Raw genomic sequence first — 19,867 nt, forward strand, 5'->3', positions numbered from 1 at the left:
CAACAAATACCACATTCATTAAAAAAAAATTACTGTTTAAAACACAGAGGAAAATCTCAGAAAGTAGAAATATAAAAGACAAAAGTGACAAGAAGCTATTGATAGTTGAACATCCTGGCCACTCCTTTCAAAGGGATAATTCCCTGTTAGGTGTAAACTGGAATGGCGTACGGAGGAACCAGTTTAATTTTAGCTTTTCTTTGGTAGTATAGGAGGGAGTGGCATCACAAACGGTTTTCAAAATCAAAAAAAGGAAAAAGTATCTCTTTGAAACACGAGATCTATGTACCAGCAGCAACAGACTGATGACAGAAGACAATGTTTAGTCTCATAAAAGTTTTATTTATAGAAGTAAAACTACAAGTCTGATAAAGAAATGCTCACAGGGTGGAATTATGTGTCCAGAACTAGAACATTTTCAAACACTCAAGTGGCAGGAAATCTGCTGATGGGAAAATGTCTTTGGTTCACGGGTAGGGGGGGGGGGGCTAAATGAACGGCAAAAGGTAAAAATAAGGATGGGGTTTATAACAATAATCCTTCTGGACAAGGCACAAGTTACATGTTGATAGGGAGATTATCATATAATCACAATTTTATGAAGAAATTGGAAATATGAAAATCTAATTTTTACAGGATGTTAAATATACATTTATAGACAGAACTAAAGCCAATTTAAACATTATATAGAAAAGAACAGACTAAATTATTGAACAATGAAGCCCAGTGCTCAATCCCAATTATGAGACGCTGCTGATAGAAGAATTACAGGTCACAGAAAAGTATTAAAAGTATCTTTATGCATGTATTTATTTGAAAATATTCAGACAAAAAAGAAAAAACATCTATAAAGTTTTAAAGTTAAAGTTCAAATACTTTTTCATTAAAAAAAATAATTTGAGTTGATTAACCTATTTAAGTAATTATTGCATTTTTACTTACTTTGTTAATGTTGTAAACAGTTAATGTAAAAAAAAAAAATTTAGCAAAATGATTTATTCCCTATTTGCTATATTCTTGTCCATTTTTACACCAGTTCTCCCCATAACAGTTTTAACCAGAATGTATTGACAGAAATAAAAATACATTTTAAACATTGTAATTCTTGTACAAAAACACCCAATGCAATAGCTGTAAACCCCACTAAATGCTATTGTCAAGGAAAAGTTGAACAAATGTGTGTTCGAGCACAAAGTACAAGAGCTGCTCTGTGTTTTATTTATGGTAAATGAGATGGGGGGGTCTATATTTTAAATGTTCAAATATGTGTATAAATATTTCTATTTTCTATCTCATAACAATCTGGAAAACAAATCGCAACTTTAAAACTGCACTAAATTGAACACAGATGGAGGATTTCTAAGCTGAGTACAATTTCCCAACAACGTTTTTCAGCTATTGGCTTCCGTGTTTCTTAAAAATGTCTCATTTTCCACTGACAGATGCATGAGACTCTCCCAACTTCATCATCTCACGTGTAAAAGGTACACGCCTTATCATTAGCTAACATTAACATCTTTTCCTTCAATTCTCATTACAATTCTTTCCTTTTGCAGTAGAGCAGAACACCCGTGGTGGATCGGATCCAGTCCAACTGCGGGACAAACATGAACAGAGCATGTGTGTGTCTGAACTGGGTTCACTGCTTCTGATCTGCAAACCAAATCATTTTACTTGTTTTCATTCACAGCAATGCAAATTCAAAGATATTTTTTTTTTAAATATAGTATAAAATTTGTACTTGAGACAATTTGTATCTGTTGTTGCCAACATTTAAAAAAAAATACAGTTTTGTGATGGAGCAAAAGTGGGGGGGGGAATAGTGCTTTTAATGGTGTAACTTCAGGTGACTGTTTGCTAATCATTTCAAACATCCTGTATATTTTGTGTAAACTGTATTGGATGGAAGGAATTCATCAAAGAAAAACAAAAATCAGATGTGTTTGACTTTTATTCATCACCAAAGACATAGGTGTGCAATCACGCAAACCAGATAATGGCAGTGTACGAGCAAGTCTGCATTTAAGCATGCACTACAGCAAGGGGGGGGGGGCTCAGTAATATTTCTACTTAGTAAAATTGTACTTTTATTCCTTTTAAGTCCAAGAATATGAAACAGAGTGAACATTTAAACTTGAAATTCATAGATTTTTCTTCTACAAATCAAATGTTTGCTATGAAGAAACTGTAGTGAAACAATTCACAGATCTAATCTTTAAAGAAGGCATTTGCATCCATTTAAAATATCAGAGCAAAGTTACTATATTTACATCCTTAGGGAGTAGCAGAGTAACAATAATTCTTGCACCCAAGCATGAAAGGAAATTTGACAAAAGACAAATATGGCTGAAAAGGTGCCATGATCTTAAATCATGATCAAACTTTGTTCTATATTTGTGATTTGATTTACTTCATTTACGTTACTGATTGAAGATTGTCAACAACAACACATTTCTTTTCTATTCAGACATTCTACACAGTCATTTTACGATTGGAAAGCAATTATATGATAATGTGCCAAGCAGAATAAATGGTGTCACTGGGAAAGACAGAAAAGCAAGCCTGTACCCAAACTTCACAATACTTAATATATTTAGCATAAAAACAAGAAATTGAAGAAAAGGCAGTCAACTTTCTCAATCCACTATTTAAAAAAGCACCCCACGCCTGCTCACTGAAATAAAACAAAACAAACTCATTCCAAGTCTTGAACAACCTGGCAACCCAGTGCTAAGACAGGTTATCGGTTGCACTCCTGTTGACAGAGATTTACCGTTTTCCACTAAAAGAAAAAGAACAAAAAGGTTGCATGTCAATGTAGCACAGAGAGGCGAGCAGATGCAGACACACACAGCAGGAGCAGGATGGTTGGACCAGTGCCTTGGAGATGTGGACCTACCAGCTGAACTGTGGGTATTCTTCTTTGAGGGCCTAACGAAAACATTTAGGGAAATACGCTAGATCTGCTTTTTTTGTTTTCTTGAAGAGACGCGGAGTCATTTCTAGTTGCTGGTATAATTCCTGGCAAGGTTTTTGCTGGTAATCAAAGAAAACGTGGCGGCAAATGTTCAGGGAGGGAATATCAGTGAAAGTCTGGAGTATGTTTCCATCTGAAGCAAAGGAAAAGCTCTCAAGAGTGTCGGTGTAGGCAATTAAGACCTACTGGGCCTTCTGTAATTACAGAACCAAAGCAGAATAGATGTTTTAAGGAAATTACAGTTAAGACACTTGCTCCACAGCAACTGCCCCAGTGGCAACCGGAGCGACGGTTGTGTCATTGACGCCTATCTCATTGGCGGTTGTCTCGTTTGCGGTTGTCTCATTCTCTGTTGTCTTGTTCGGGGTAGTTTCATCTCCACTTTCTTGTTTCTCCACATCCTTCTCTTCCTCCTCTTCATCTTCATCATCTTCCATCTGTTCTGGAACCGCCAGGCCGGCCACACGCTCGCCGTTCAGCTCACACTCCACGCTCGGTGCTTTTCCATTGATTGACACCTCTACTTTCACACTCTCTTTTGCGGTGGGGCTGAGTGCCTCCTGAATCTGCCCTGCAGCATCCTCCAGGGTCTGAACCTTTGCCAGGGAGTTCTCACCATCTAGGCCTCCGAGAACAGGAATTTCGACGTGAGCATCCTTCTCAGGCGAGACATTTTCTGGCGTGGTGGCCTCCCCAGCTCGGACTTTCTTCACTGTGAACGTCATGGGAGCCACCTTAAAGGACGAGCTCTTCGAGGTTGGGCTCTTCGGATGGTTAGGGGTTAAGCTCTTCTTGATTTTCTCCCGCTTCTCTGGTGGTACAATCTTGGTAGAGATCTTGGCCATCTTCTTCTCAAGGCTTTCACGGGTGAAGGCCTTCTTGAGACTATCGACCTTCTTCAGACTGTTGCGCTTGAACCTGTCAGCCCTTCTTTCAAACTGGATGGGAGCAACCCCCATAGCGTCGCCCTCCAGCATCTCATCATCTTCCCGATGGATTACTGAAAGGTCTTCATCTGAGGACAGGCTAATGGTCTGCAGAGCCTCATCTTGGGTGCGGAGGGGATCCACAGAGCCTGCTACAGATGGGGCGGGTTGAATGGACTCTGTATCGTACAGGCTTGGCAGCGGGGTCCTGGGGGAATCCTTGACCACCACACTGGTTGGGATCTCATTGTCATCCTATTAAAAACAGAAAAATAGGAAAGTGTATCACAATGAGGTAGTAATAAGACTGGAGGTGTTTTAGTGAAATAAGAAACAATATAAACTGTTGCATAACTAAAATTTGGGACCACATCATTTATTATTCTGGTTTGGAAAAAGAAAATGTCTCCAAAGTACCTTGATTTTTACATTTCTCCCAAATGTATTTGTATAAACTGCAATAAAAAACACAGTTGTCCTCATCAACATGGTCAAAGACGTTTTAAAACCACCAGTATGTAGTCTCAGGGCTGAAAGGGTTAACAGACTCTGGCATTCAGGCTTGATCTGCCTGTTGGGAGGACCAAAGAAACCAGTCCCTGCATGCCTGTCAGAGTTTCTTCTTAGGCCATTTGAGGAATTTTGCTGTTTCGTTGCAGGAGTCAATCGTTCCGGTGGGTTTGTTTCTCCCACCCACCTGTTGAATCTATATGTAATTAAGTATTGGGCAGCATTAATAGAGTCCGGTGGAGAGCAATGACTCCAACAGGAAGGGTTTCATTAAGTTCCAGAACCTTGTTTATCCACACCCATGGCCATTCAACTCTGTCCATAAAATGCAACTACATACATGCAGGAATGACCTAAAAGGTTTCTTAATTGGTGATTCAGGGCTTAGAGCTCCCAACTCCAATGTTCCAATTATTTTTCCAACTAACAGATTTTTACAACTAGATGCAGATCTAGTGGTGGATATGCACAGCTACATGTCTGAAATCTGAGCTTTTGAGTTGATTTATGGTAGCAAGTGTGAGATATATTCTTTTGAGTGGGGATCTTTGTACCAGGACTTGCTGGCTCAGTCGGAGGTTGTTGCCCTTGCTGGGGCGGCTGGAGTTTAACATTGTAGCCTCACGGCAGTGAAGTTAAACTCCGTTGCTGTCCCGGCCTGGGTGGGCACTGTGGCGATGTTCCTACGGCCCAGCTGCTCCTGGTATGAATAGATTCCCAAATAGTGTTTCCTCAGAGCAGAGCAAAGCCGTAAGTTCCTTTTAGAAGTTACTTGTATAGGTATTCGTTGTGTGTGGTTGTCATGGGACATATGTGTTAATGGAGGGGAGTGGGAAGGGTGGGTTGGGTTTTAATTGTAATATTGTATGATTTTAAATGTAAAGCGCTTCAAGTTGCGCAAGGCATTGGAGCGCTTTTTATAAATACATTTTGATTTGATTTGTGAAGATTTCTTTTAATTACAAATGGTTGGCGCTTCTGCAAATTAAGGGGTCTTCACTCATACATCACTAGTACCGACTGGTCAAATAAATAATTGCGGCTTGAGCACAGCTGGAATTATTATACACAGTCTCTCATATATCGGAACAAAGCTGTGAAAGAAAAAGCCTGGAGAAAGATTCAATAGATTTGCACCGCTTCACCAAATCTACACCAAGCTTCTGTCAACTGTAGGTACATAACGCGGGACACATGGACGGTGTGTACGAAGCAAATTTCTAATGAACTTCCGCCGCTCTCGAAAAACCATGTCCTACCAAAAAGACACTTTTTTTTAAATTTTGGCTAAAAGCAGCATAATCATAGTTAAAAGACCACTGGGAACACTTTGAAAATAGCTCAAAAGATGATCGAAGTAGGGCTTTATGGTGAAAACATCGGAAGCTTTAGACTCCTACAAAACAACTTTGTTCTTGCCAAACTTCAGTACTTATTTGCATTTGCACACAAAGTTGACATGCATCAAAATATGACAATTTCAGGAATGCATGGCAGCTATTGAGATGCCATAAAGCAAAAAGATGACTTGAGTTGCTGAGGGACTATAAAAGGAGTCTCTCATTCTAAGGAAATAATTAAATATTGGAAATAAACGATGAGTGATCACACAAACAAGATAATCCAGATTGTTTATGGCTGGTTGTTGGTCATATGAGGTAAAAGGTTTGCAAAACAGCTTTCAGACACCTGATATCTTCTCTCCTAAACCCAAACATGCAGCTGTGGTTAAACGTTCAAAGCATGTCTGGTATCTGCCAGGTAAAAGGAATAAATCTGTCTGTGTTTTGCTATGGGCACAACATCAACGGTGAGAACAAGGAGATAGAAAATAAATAATAAATGCAGCTTATTTGAGTTAGAAAGGTAAATGCAAGTTTCTTTATTGAGGTTCTTTGCTACATTTTCTTTATTACATTGTCAAAACACACAAAGGCATCTTACGATAAGGAAGAACTCGCCGGTAACTGTTGTTTTTCTGCCGTTTCCTCTTTTGTTTCACTTAAACTTTTATTTAAAAGCACTTCAAGCATAGAAATAAGTTTTACAACTAAGATAGAGCATATTCTATCCAACGTTGATACATTTTTGGGTGTAAACCATGATATAAACAATATCTAATTACACCATTTTTAAATAACCATTACCTAAAACCTTACCTATCTGCAAAAATTAGTGCTATCTTCTGACAGGAACGTCAAATTTACTTTGATATTTCATATGGAGCCGAAAGTAATATGGACAATCGGATAGTTTTTAAACAACTGAGAGGACAAAAACTGAAACTTGATCAGTCCTGGTCAGATAAACATAATCTTGAAAACATAAAATTCAAAATTTGACAACCTTCTGTACCTTAAACCTTTCTGCTTTCTTGTAATTAGTACAATTCCCTAATGTAGGATTAACAGAGATCTCTAAAAACTCCTTTTTTAATCCCAGTTTGAGTTGTCTCAGATGTTACAGACAGAGCATGCTCAGTTGGTTTAGATTTTAGCCGGACCCGCCTGCTCCAGTCTGGGCACGTTGCACACCCACTGAGTTTGTTCAAACCGGTTTTGCACACCGTGTGCCGAGTGTGAAGTATGTGTGGGAGGCGGCAAGGCGAACACAAACTCAGGAGAACGCAGGAGAGTCATCCAGACTGACTGCAGAATGCTTGTTATGATAATGCTCTTTTATTAGTTAATGCAGGTCAAAAAGTTGTAACAGTGCGTGAAATTTGGAGCGAAACCTGCTTTAAATGAGAGCAGTATGAGTACTTATTTGCATGATGGAACTTTAATACCCATTTTGATTAAAAAAAATGTGTTTTTGGTGTTTTTTAAATATTAGGAAATTTAACATTTCTGAGTATTTCTTTCTTTAAATCATTGTGAATCAATAGCAGACGAAACATATGCAGTTTGAAAGAGATTCCATTTGTGACATAGACAATACCATGGGTGCATTACAAACCCCTTGCTCCGCCTGCTCCATTTGACACGTCCACTAGACCAGATGCATGGAAGTTGACTTATTCTTAAATATTTTTATCTGTCTATTTTTATTAATATTTGTGTTTTTGAAAAAAGTTAGATTTTATCATGTTCAACAAAAGTTTATCATGTTTGACCTGTTATCCAGCATGTTCTGGATTTTGGCCCCCTGAGCAACCAAGTTTGACACCCCTGCTTTAAAGCAAAGCTTTTTTAACTTTTGGAAGAAATATGCACACTCTTGACCTGAGTCTGAGTGAACGTGATTTAACTTATTATTGTTACAGTGTTCATTTGAACTGTATTTTAGTTGTAATTTATTGTTTTGACCGTATATTTTTACTGTGATCATGCTTTTCGGCCCAGGTCTCCCTTTTTATAAAAAGATCTTCTCTGAATGGGACTTCCTGGTGAAATAAAGGTTAAATAAAAACAATCAGAGCTGGCTTTTGCCTCAAAACTGTAAAGTTGGATTACTCCAATATTGCTTGCAATTTTTTGATACACCACTAAGGTTAGGCTGGGGGTGTGACAGGCTGTAGCGGGAGAGAGAGTACACAAATGGATAATGGGAAGTGGTGGTGGGGTAGCGCTGCCCCAATGGTCCTGCCCCTTAGGTGAATTTCTAATGAACTTCTGCCGCTCTGCAGAAACTAAAAGAAAAAAAACGACAGTTTTTTTATATTTTCTCCAAAAAGCGACAATAATTATCAAAATATGATCAGAGAGGGTCTTTAATGCAGTTTTTTTTACTGGAAACTTTTTTATGTAATCAAATTTTCAATGCGCCTTGTGTGAGTTTATGAACACAATAGTTTCTGATGTCCCCTGTTTAGCCCTGTTCAGACTTAGCATGCAAGATCAAAGCAAATGTGTGTCTGTGTGTGTGAGTGTGTTTGCATGTGCCTCTCTATGTGGCACTGTTCTCTTGGGAACCTTGTTAATTAACAAACCCCTCAAGCAAAGACTCATTACCCACTAAGAATGTGATACAGTACGTGTGCGTTTCTGCGAGGCAACACTGTAGACCGCCACGCCGAACACTCACTGTTGTTTAAAGAGAGAAACCGTTTCAAAGAACGAGACAAAAGCAAATACACTGTGGGAAGGCCGGGAAGGCTAAAATAATTTACTCTGACAGCGAATTTACTGTACGACAAAGGGCACGTACGTCAAAACTAACTTACTTATGTAACGCCGGTCAAAATCTCATTGAGCAGAAGCCTGGAAAAAGTCTCCTCTAATTGCAAACCCTGCAAGGTGTTAGTAAGCTAGAGCTTATGTAAGCCGGTTCTCTTAAGCCTTTTGTTGGGTTCAAACGGATCACAGCACGGCACACAAACGGCTAAAGTGTAAAAGAGCTAAGATCAGCTCGTGTTACTCGGATAATGACTCTACGTGCAAGGCTAAACCGCTTCCAATGCTTTTGTTAGCTTAGCTTTGTTCCACTTTGAATGGGTGGGTGTGTGCAGACTTTTGCCTGATGTTGGTGTCCCAGTTGACCTCATCTGCAGTGTGCATTTAGAGCAAAGAAATAACCTTTAGCATCATGTTCCACCCTAAGAGGAATTTACAGTAAGATATAGTGTACTCAAGATTAAATTACTGCAACTGTACTTTAGATGACATTAGCATGATTGTGTCACTGTTTAGCAGCCACTATTGGCTAGTCCCCTAATGGTGCTTTTAGCTATAAAATACTACAAACAAAGATCGTGTCTTCTTTCACGCCAACACGGGAGTTTTCTGCAAAGCCCAGAAGCCGTGTTTGTGTTTCCGCTAACAATCGTTTCAGTTGGTTCTTCAGAAAATGAATTGAGGTTTCCTTAATCCTACCTGTTTGGCTGGTGGAAGCGGACAGATACAGTGGCCCTTTGAACCTGTTTGTCTTGTTTGCAGCCTGTTCCAGTTGTACCATGTTGCAGCTTTTAAGGGAATCATCAAATCAATAAATGTGATCATTTTTAGCTTTTTATGATAAAGTTTCCATGACGCCAAACCATGCTTGTAAGGCGATGAGGATGAAATGGAGCAAGGAGTGTTTATCTTAGTGCTGTAAAAAAACCTGCACATCATTAAAGGTAGTGAAGGAGGCCATAAACGGAAAACAGGGTTCTATAGATGATTGAAAAGGTTTTAGGAGCAACTTACAAAATAAGTACAATTTTTTCCACATTTTCATGGTCACAAATCTGTAATAACCATTGATTCCATCTGTGTTTTGCTTTAATAAAGACAGTAAATATGGGTTTTCATAAGCAGAATTGGTTCAATAAAATCCCAACTATATAAGGGAGTAATGCAAACGCCACTATGGGCACACATTTGGCAGATTTGCTGTCCTAACCCTAAATAACCATTTGTACCATATTTGATACATGGATTTCTGAGACCCCTAACTAATTGGCATAAGTAAAACATTTCTTAAAAAGCCATTGTTTATGACTTGGTCCATGTTTTCTGCCCTGTAGTTCATCATCATTCCACTAGGGGTAGTAGAAGAACTTTTCCTGCTTATTTTGAAATGACTGATTCCGTGAAACTTCAAAAACACTTTTGGCGGGAAAAAGTTTAGCTAATTTTCTGAAGTTTATGGTAAGAATTATTCATCTATTGTTAAAATTTCTTTAAACTGACTACTTGCAGTATTGAAAAAATGCTAAATTTGTTGATGATTATTTCTTTACAAAACAGTGTTTGAAGTGGCACCACGTCCACTTCAAAAACAATAGATTGCGTCCTTTTTTTTTTTCCTGTTTGCATGTTTTGGCTTTATTTGGTTCCATAGTTTACTTGCACCAAACTTGCTGTATGGCACCACACCCCTCTCCACCCCAACTACAGTACATGAGCCATCTGTGTGCACAGGAAGGAAAGAGGAAAGGATGGAAAGGAAATAGTGCAGTGATAGCAAAAACTATGATACAGCATTGGAAAAGCTCTACATGTTGGATTTGGGCTTCGACTAACGCGTCAACATTCCTGTGTGACATCATGCCTCGTGGTCTGGTGCCTGCAGAACGTTGCACTGCAAACTTCTTTTGGTCTCCCACCCCTTCCATTTTTGCCACACCAAAAGGAAAGCACTGGCTGTTTACTGGCTCTGTGGGCTTACGCAGTCACACAGTACAATGACCAATTGAGGAGCGATGTCATACTGACAAGCTGGTTGAGTGGCAACAGCTGTAATCTAGAGAGGCCACCACCGTTCCTGCTGACATTAATGATCGGTTTGGACAGCTTAAGGAAGCTCCTTGCAGGGCAGCAGGTCAGACACTTCAGATGATGATAGGCTACACCTTGTGAGTCATATGCTCTAATTAATTGCCTAGTGACATGATACCCAACCAAACACCTGGCCCTGCTGAAATATTGCCTGTCATTTTCTCTAAATGACAGACAAAGCTACGTACACGCCTGGCGTATGTGACACGTTCAAGAAGGCACTAAACGGGTCTCTGAATGCACCTTTAGCATTTGGTGTTCACACAGGTCTGTCACAACCCGATACTAGAGCATGTACTCACAGTTGGAAGAGGCTTGGTGCCGAAATGCCAAAGCGGTGCAAATTTCACAACTCTTGCTCCAGGCTTTTTCTTTTACAGCTCTATTACGATATGTAAAAGCATGGTGTCAATCATTAAATTGCACTCCCATAATCAATTTTCAAACGGTTCCCACTACCGTGCTTTGAAAAGGACATCCTCTATTTGTCACTACCCAATCCGAATCTATAATTGGTCAAAGTTAACTTTCACCACGTGTTCAATTGACACGTGTTTTGTACGTAGAGTCTGAAAATGAACTAAAAACTTGCGTAGCGATGCGTGAACACAAGAGTTTTGGACTCAGTTGCTCAAAACGTGCCTCTGCGCGCGTTTACATGGACTTTTCATTAGAAGCAGTGGCTAGACCGTGCTTTTTTGAGCCCAATTCGAATTTAGTATAACATTCTACTTTTGATGCACGCCACAATGGCTAAGAAACGTCTCTGGTACAACCTTGGTTTAGATGATGCTTGAGCTCATTACCCTCTGTCCAAATGTCCCCAGATCCCCTCTCTACAGCTGCAGCACAATCCCATTCAGGGAGCTATTGTTTGATAAGGCTTGTGCAGAGATACCACGAGCATTTCTGATAAGTCTGTTTACAGTAGGGACAATGTTTACCCCACATTCAGGCTGGAGGGCATACGCCTCCACGGCAGAGCAAGGAAATCATCATCTTATCTTACAACATGACTCAGAGTCCCGTTTCCTTAAGAGCTATTGAGGAAAAACAATGAAAACTGTTTCTCCACTAACTAAAACGAATGTGAGAGACTGTTAGGGAAAGGATTTCATAATTTTGAAAGGTCTACAGACATACTGACAGACCCATGAGCTCTGACACAACAGGCAGTGCTGTCTAGTTATTCAAATATAGGGCACACCCTAATGGTCTCACGAAACTTTAATATCTGTTACTAGCAGTTCCCAGACAAAGAAATGCACTTTATCTGGGGATATCCTGCAGGTACAAACACAGCTTTGATGGATCATTCCGATTACCTTGAACCCCCCCCCCAAAAAAATGATACAGAATGGTACAGTGAAAGAAAACTCTCCATTCCCAAACCCCACCGAAAGCTGAAAAGTATAAAGAAAAAGTATAATTATAATGTTAATATGAACACACTTGTCAGGTTGTGGTGAAATATTTAGTCCTAAATGAGTGGAGTCTTGGTTCCTCACTCTCCAACATTACTGATGCTTTTTCCTAAACTAGCAATTAGACGGAGGAATGTGCAGCTACAAACTTGCCTTTGCCTCTTGGGCCGAAACCACTGAGCAGACATGTTCAACCTGAACACAAAAGGGAAAAGCACCAGGTAATGCTGCAGTCTTGGTAATAATCCAGGGTAATCTCATAGCCTAAGTCACTCTTGGGTTGTTTTTATTATCAGCCCAACAAATGTGTGGCATTACTTTTTAGAAATAATCCCCATCCTCATCTTGTAGTTTTCTATCTTTATTTTAATTTCTTTAAACATGCAGCCCCGGAAGGCCAGGGAAGCCCATGACAGGCAAACCCCAAAGGAAAAAGAGAATGTGAACACAGGAAGAAACTCAAAGCACAAACAAACACCAGACTTGATTTGGAAAACTCAGATTTCAGGCCAAGCAGTCACTATGGACATTCGTCAACACTCATTGTAAATCTAAAAATCCCATATTAAAACCAAAAAACCGCAACAAACAGGAAAAAAAATGGCTTTTCTGAAGTATTTCGACATATATGCATGTTTACAGAGCATGAAGAGAACTGCAAAAGCCTCCTTCATCGTCCGCATTACCAGCTTCCTGCCCGGGGTTATAAGCTCTTGACACGTACACCTGCATGTTTGAACTCTCTGAGATAGCTAGCATTGCTTTTGGCTACATGCTGGTGTAATAGATCATCTGAAGAAGAAAAGCAGCAAACCTCTGCTCAAACCTAAGCTTGCCTTAACCTGCATGGATCTGATCCTACAGTGAAGATCAGTTACCTTCCATTTCCCTCCAGTTTTCTAGTTAGCTATGATCAGATGTTTTGGGTCAGGGGATCTTTTTGATCAAACATAGTAGTTGTATTAGTTAAAGACAGTAACAATTGTGTTATTGTGGCATTTTTCAAATGATCGAGGACATATATTAAGAAAATTAAGATTAAAAATAGCATTTTTGCATAATTCTTTGTTTAAATCATTGTGAATCAGGAGCAGATAGAAAAAGGCCATTGAAAAACTGATTATTTGTGACGTAGAAAACACGCTAGGCGGGCTGCAAGTTCCTAAGCAAAAGTGAGAGGAAGGGGGCGGGGTTTCTCTGCGACAAAAGTCCCGCCCACAACTCAGAGGTGAAATTTGAAGAACTCCTGCTGTTCTGCAGAAACTTTGGGCTAAAAGTGAAACAATCTTACTCAAAAGACCACTGGGAACGCTATGGAAACAGATCAAAAGATTATCAGGGTGGGACGTGAATGAGTATTATGTAGAGCACTCCAAGAGCTGGAACTTGTTATGGTATCTAAAACTTTTTAAAAAACATTTTAAACACTCTCCAGGTAGCTTGCAGCCCCTAACATCCCCAACCTAACATTAGCAATGCAACAAAAACGGTGAGCAATGTTGCAGCTATCCAGCCGTACAGTTCTGAGCCAGATGCCAACATCAGAGTGAGTCTTAAAACTTATTTCTCCACCAAGGCTAAAGTTTAAATGTATGCGAGCAATTTACAACTTCCTATCCAACAATCGCTGCATCTAAAAAAAAGAACATAGACTGTAGCATCTATGACTGATGTTTCCTGTGCCTCCCTCAGTTGTTGGATAAGGAAGAGAGGGTCAAGTTCGAGCTGGATTTTCAACCCCAACATCATTAACCAATCAATAGATTGAGGAAGTTTGCTTCACATTCAGAGCTTGAGACTCAACTTTTTGAAGCTGACGTTAAGTCGGAACTATTGTCAGCTGAAGTTGCACCAAAGCTCTGATAGCAACGAAAACTGGAAAGTGGTGAGGCCGGCAGTCTTCTGCAGTGAGTATGAGGCGGACGTCCGTTGACAGATGGAGTGGCAGTTCCAAAATAGACTGTAGAAACGAATGGTTGAGCCGAAGCTAAGCTCCTACCAAAGCACAAAAACAAGTTTGCAGTCAGTGTTTACTTTGGCTGCAGAGACTGCAGAGTGTTTCTGTTTTCTCAAAGTGATATGTATGTACCTTGATAGTGTGAGAGCCTGATAGGGTGAGACTTGTGCTCCTTTTTGCCCTACCAACATTACACAGAACTCAACTCCTATCAGGAGTCAAACATCTGACAGTTCTCCATTCTCGAAAGGTAATTTTCCGCTTTTCACTTGCTCGTTGTGAAATTCCGCTGCGAAGCAATGGGGATGGCAGCCTGTGATGAATGCTAAAGCTAATTGCTTCAGTGGCAGGAAATGAAATTACGGCCGTGCATCAGGTGGAACGCTGCCGTGATGCAGATAAGATAAACGATAAGATCCTCACGGCTCCTTAAACTCAGATTATGAGCTTTTGAATACATCTGCATAACTAATAGTGGATGGAAAAATGAGAAGCTTTTTCGGGGTTTTGCTGCAAACCTCCCGATCGTTTGTTTTGCAGTTGAATCTTTACGTGGCTGTGTGTTTCGGAGTGTGCGCTGGCCCAAAAAGAAAAGAGGGGCCAAATGGAGACAGGAAAAGCGCAAAAAAACAAACAAACAAGGCCCAAAGCAGCAGTAATTAAGCCCTCATTAGTCCTTGTTATGCACAGAAGTGCAGCCAAGCGGCAGACGTGGCCGTCAAGTCTGACCGAACATGGCCAGAGCCTGGAGCAGCGCGGACACTCGCAGGGCCCTTTTGGGTTTTCCACCTCAGTTGTCAAATACAGGAAAATGGCTGTTTTAGATCAATTTGGTTGTGCGGGGACAGGGGAAAAAAAGGGCCCCTCTGGCTGATGGCTAAAGGGTTTTGCTTTATGGCTGCACACCTAATGGGAGTTATCCCAGGTCAGCATGAGCGCGTGCTTTCATGAGAGTTTACAGGGAACCGCAACAGGTGGCTCAGCCGGAGATGGGCCACCTGTTGCTGGAGTTTGTTTGCCAGACGAAAACAGCAAGAGGAGCTAAAACTGCAGCAAAAGTAGCAAAAACGGCAAAGAGGGCTCCACTCAGGCAGAAAATAATGGACACAGGAAAGAGTCAATAGAGGCGCAGAAGAGAGGGCTACACTTGGTTCTTTTATTACCCCCCTCCCTCAGGCACAGCAGCTCTCATTTACTAAGTCTGTAACTCCATCCACCTCCCTTCATGCACCAATCCACACCCATACCTACCCTTACTCCACCTGTTTGCCAATGCTTCAGGATCAAACCAGATGAACTTTAGTCTTTTATTCTGAAATCCTGCCTTGGAGTTAATGCTTTAGTTTATTAGAATTATCATGTAGCTTCTTTCTGGGAGCACTAAGGTGATTAAAATAATTTAACAAATGTGGCGTCCCCCCGCCCACACACTGAACCAGCTCGTTCAGGCTAAAAGTGTTGGCACCGGCCGAATTCAAACAACAACACCTTCAAGACCTGGAAAACCAGATAAGGTAAGAAGTCACTTGGCTTATGTCAACAGTCCCACCCCCTTCCCATACCTGGGCACACAAGACACACCCACAGACGGCTTGCAGCACACATGAACAAGAGGACAACTATAAAAAAGAAAAATCTACGTCACTTAGAAAGACTTCAATACATAAACGTGTCTTTTATTAGACACAAAATTGAGGAATACTGCAAGTTTGGACATAATTTTATCAGAAAAGATGAGGGTTCATGGGAGGAGGGGCCTCTTCCCCCTATTTTTATTATTTACTCTCCCAGGAGTGAGACAGTAGTGAGGAAATCCACCCGAAAGCCTTCTTCTGTCTGACTGAATTATAACTGTGGGGTGTAAACGGATCTGGTAAGAGTCAGTACCCCCCCCCCCCCCCCCCCCTCCGCGCACACACACACACACACACACACACACCCTATTATCCTCTGTAGCAATTCCCTGACACACCCTTCAACTCTATCTCTCTGCCTCCCTCCCCCTTTTATTCTGAAGGAGCTGAACATCTGAAATTCCACTTCAGGGGTAAAAAGTAGAAACAGTAGAATCAGGGGTAAAAAGTCTGTGTTCTCCCTTAAAGATCCACTTCTGCAGGCAAATACGAATGGAAATGAGTCATGCACTCATGCAAAAACTCAGTTTTTTTAATACTATTTAAACTTTTTGGAGTCTATAGACATGGCAGAAGTGAGCCGCACAGGACAGGTGTCCTTCCTTCCTCACCTGGGAGATGATGACTTTGAAGTGGTTCCTCTTCAGCAGGTGGCTGTGGTTGGCCTCCAGCTTCTTCACCTGGACGGCCTGTCTGTCCAGGCGCTCCTTGACCTCCTTCAGCCCCCCGCTCATCTTGCGGGAGCGCTCCAGCAGCTTGCTGACGCTGTTGGAGGTGGCTAGGTGCGCCTTGGACAGGCGCGTCACGTCACCCTGCACGCCGCGCACGGCGCTCTCCAGCTCGGCCTGCCGCTGCTCCATCCGCTGCTGGTTGTCCTGCACCGACTCCAGCATGGTCTTCAGCTTGTCGAGCAGCGCCACCACGGTGATGGCGCTCACCTGGCCGCCAGGTGAGGCCGGCGGCGCGCCCGTGGGGCTCTTCAAGCCCAGGCGGGTCAGGGTGCTGGTGGCGGACGGGGAGGATGGGGCGGAGGACGGGCTGAGGCTCGCGGAGATGATCTCCAGGTTTTCGGGCTGCTGCTGCCGCTGCTGCTGCTGCTGCTGCGGGAGGGCGTGGGTGCTGCCCGTGGAGCTGCCGGACTCGGCGTGGGACGCGTCTTCCTCCATGTCTCTCGCCTGGTGGAGCGGCTGTTCCCGCGGCAGGACTGACTGACGGCGGGCGTGGAACGTCGTCCTCTTTTGGCTCCACACACACGGTGAAAAAAAACACGCTGTGAACTTTTCAAAACACCTCCCCTGCAGGCGGGAGGGAGGGGCCACGTTGCTATGGAAACCGCACAGCCCCAGCCTTATTGACAGTACAGTATTGCTGGGTGGGTGCGCGCGCGCGTTCCTTCCTTGCGTTTCCATGTGACTGCCATCAATCCCTCTTTCCCAAAACAAAAGCATGTTTCACCCCCAAACCCTCCACAGAACTATAACGTGTCACTCTAAGTTTGAACGTTTCTGCCCCCTAGTTGCCCCATGAGTGCCCCTGCCCCAGCTCACTCCTGTTGTTGGAGCTCTGGGTCATGGCATAGGGCGGGGGGGGGGGGGGGGGGGGGGGGGGGCGGCCCGGCCGTGGAAATGGTAATGGAAATGTGAAAAGCGTGTGCCCCTGTTGTTCCTCCCCGGTCGCTCTCCGACCTTTGCTGTTTTGTCACAAACCTACAAATCTTTCACCAGCAAGCTCTTCTTTTTAGTTTTAAACTTTGCACATTTTCAAATTAAAGGCACATGTGGGGTTTGCAAGGAATGCGTGGGTGTGTCGCGGTTTACCATGGGTGAGTGTGTTTTGCATGATAGGAAGCGTAGGCTTGTCTGCAGAAAATGGATCCATCAGAGCTGCAACTTGGCTGTTTTTATTTATTTATTCAAGACACACCTTCCATTGATCCGGTACCAGCCTGCTTTTCCTCTACTGTCACTATCTGCTGACACTGATATGGGACTTTAGTTATTGTTGACAGTGCAGACCGGTTTGACTTAAGCGGGCGCTCCAAACCTGAGCGAGCTTAAGGTTGTCCACGGCAACCTATCATAAGCATGGACACATTGCTCCATGCTTTTATGGTCAGTTATTAGAAACGTTGTATTCGGTCACAATGGCTTACATGCAAATTAAGGCCACCTGACTGCCAAACTGTAGCATAAAAAACTTGGCAAACAGTCGAGGTACTAAAATGTTGGTGGTTGCTGGAGCCTCTCCCACGCCTCAAACACAAATCATGGTGTCTTTCATCATGCTGCTCCTCCCGGTTGACAATCGAGTATCTTCTGCCTTTGTCACACTAATGCACTCTCAGAGAAAGTTCATAGGAATCTTGGTTTCTACATGCTGGAAAAAAGCAGGTTTTCAGGCAGAAATCTCCACCCGAACAGCAGGCAGACTTTCAAATTTATGTTAAAGAAATTATTTACCTACTGTCTCAAATGTGATCCACACATTTCTAACATGGTGCAACTGTGTTATTAATAATTAACTATCAAAAATGTTGCATGCTTTCAATACAGCAGCAACTCATTAAAATAAATGCAATAACAATAGATGAGTTATTTCCTCCATAAAGTAAACTTTTCCCGCCAAAGTGTTTTTGTGTGTTTTTTTTGTTCCAAACGTTAAAGTGCTTCGAGTTGCGCAATGTATGAGAAGCGCTTTTTTTAAATAAATAAAGTTTGATTTGATTTGATTTCAAAGAAGCAGCCATTTTGAAATGAGCAGGAAAAGCCCTTCTACTGCCCCTAGTGGAATGATGATGAACTACAGAGCACAAACAAGTCATATGGGTATTTAGAGGCCCCCTATATGATGAGGTTTTTTTTTTAAATAAAAACGTCCCCAGTTGGTTCTTAACCAAAATCTCACAACCTAAATGTCTTAGAAACTTATAGTTCATGTTTATCTGAAGCCTCTGTTTCCAGCATCTTAGGTTAAGGAAAATTTAAATCATTTTATTGACATAATGCGTGTATCCAATATGATACGAATAGTTGTTGGGTTAAAAACACATGACTAGCTCAGTTGGATTTCTTCTTTGGGGGGTTTTCGTCCCCTCACAGGTCAAAGCTTATTTCCGGTTACATTACCCCCAAAGTGGGCAACTATTGAAAATGGCCAACTTTTTGATTTACTTTAGTTTTTGGTTCTTTTCTGACAGTGTTAGGGACAATAATTAGACTTATGTTATGTGATGAGACATTCCTGTCTAAGTTTACAGGACGATCCAACTGTAACAGGAGACAAAGAAACCAGGTTACATTACATTAAACCCATTGGGGCATGGTTAATCAGGTGATAAGTACGCACCACAGAATCTTTGTTTTTTTATTGTTCCATAGACTTGTATTTATTGACTGTATTTATAGTTGCTCCTTTTTAGCCCTACGCTGCGCTCCTAAGCACCGCTTCTACATGTCTCTACATGTTTGCATGTGGCCTTGTTTTGTCTTTTTGTGACAGACCGTGGGTATTTTTTCTTCCTGATCCTGAGTTGTGGAGCCCTGCCGCAGGCTCGCGAGCACAGACCGGAAGATTCATTTAAAGACAACATTATTTTTAGAACGAACCAAAAGTGAGCCAAAAGCCCTGCAGTGGCAGGAAATCTAGAATGATTAAAGTTTGGGTAGAGACGACACGAAAACAAAGATGAGGATGTCCAACTCGACAAAAGACACTTTGAAGAAAATATTCTGAAAAAACAGGATTAAAAACAAAAAGCAGGCGTGGCTGTTCACTGTGAACGAGTGTGAAACCTAACAGAACGAAGGCTGAACGCTTTATAGGTGGAAGGGCAGAGGACAATACTTTACAGAAGAACAATTTAGATTCAGAAATTGGCCTTAAAGACCCACTCTAATCACATTTTGATCTTTTTTTAAAGCATTCCCAGAGATCATTTCAAAATGATAAAAGTGCCCTTTTTAGACAAAACCCAAAAACCTGTTTCATTTTCCAGGACATAGTTTCTGCAGAAGTTCATCAGAAATTCACCTGTCAGTTATGGGCAGGACTGTTGGCACGGGAGGCACCTGCCCCCTTTCCATCGTCCATCCGTTTATACGCTCTCCCACTAGCTTACAGCCCCCCACTCCCCCAACCCAACACTACCAGAAATGGTGAGCAATAGTGGAGCTATCCAGCTGTGCAGTTGGGAGCTGGAAAACAAAGATGTAGTCGTGTAGATCTAGTCGTCTCCAA

At 41.8% G+C, this 19,867-nt stretch overlaps 1 protein-coding gene across 1 annotated transcript; it reads right to left on the bottom strand.

The window, feature by feature from the left end:
- Positions 1 to 321: 321 nt before the first annotated feature.
- On the bottom strand, positions 322 to 16,883 carry cavin2 (caveolae associated protein 2). The gene is made up of 2 exons (XM_004081412.4): positions 16,243 to 16,883; positions 322 to 4,158 (listed from the first exon to the last, which is right to left on the bottom strand). The coding sequence occupies exons 1-2, from the start codon at positions 16,795 to 16,797 to the stop codon at positions 3,220 to 3,222; spliced, it is 1,494 nt and encodes a 497-aa protein (XP_004081460.1). The 5' UTR covers positions 16,798 to 16,883; the 3' UTR covers positions 322 to 3,219.
- Positions 16,884 to 19,867: the final 2,984 nt, after the last annotated feature.

Source organism: Oryzias latipes, chromosome 21 (genome assembly GCF_002234675.1).
Source record: "Oryzias latipes chromosome 21, ASM223467v1".
Lineage (NCBI taxonomy): Eukaryota > Metazoa > Chordata > Actinopteri > Beloniformes > Adrianichthyidae > Oryzias > Oryzias latipes.

Coding starts and splice junctions, on each gene's coding strand:
- cavin2 (XM_004081412.4), bottom strand. CDS start 16,797: ATGGAGGAAGACGCGTCCCACGCCGAGTCCGGCAGCTCCACGGGCAGC. Junction 4,159..16,242: donor TCAAAGTCATCATCTCCCAG/GTGAGGAAGGAA, acceptor TGTTTTTAATAG/GATGACAATGAGATCCCAAC.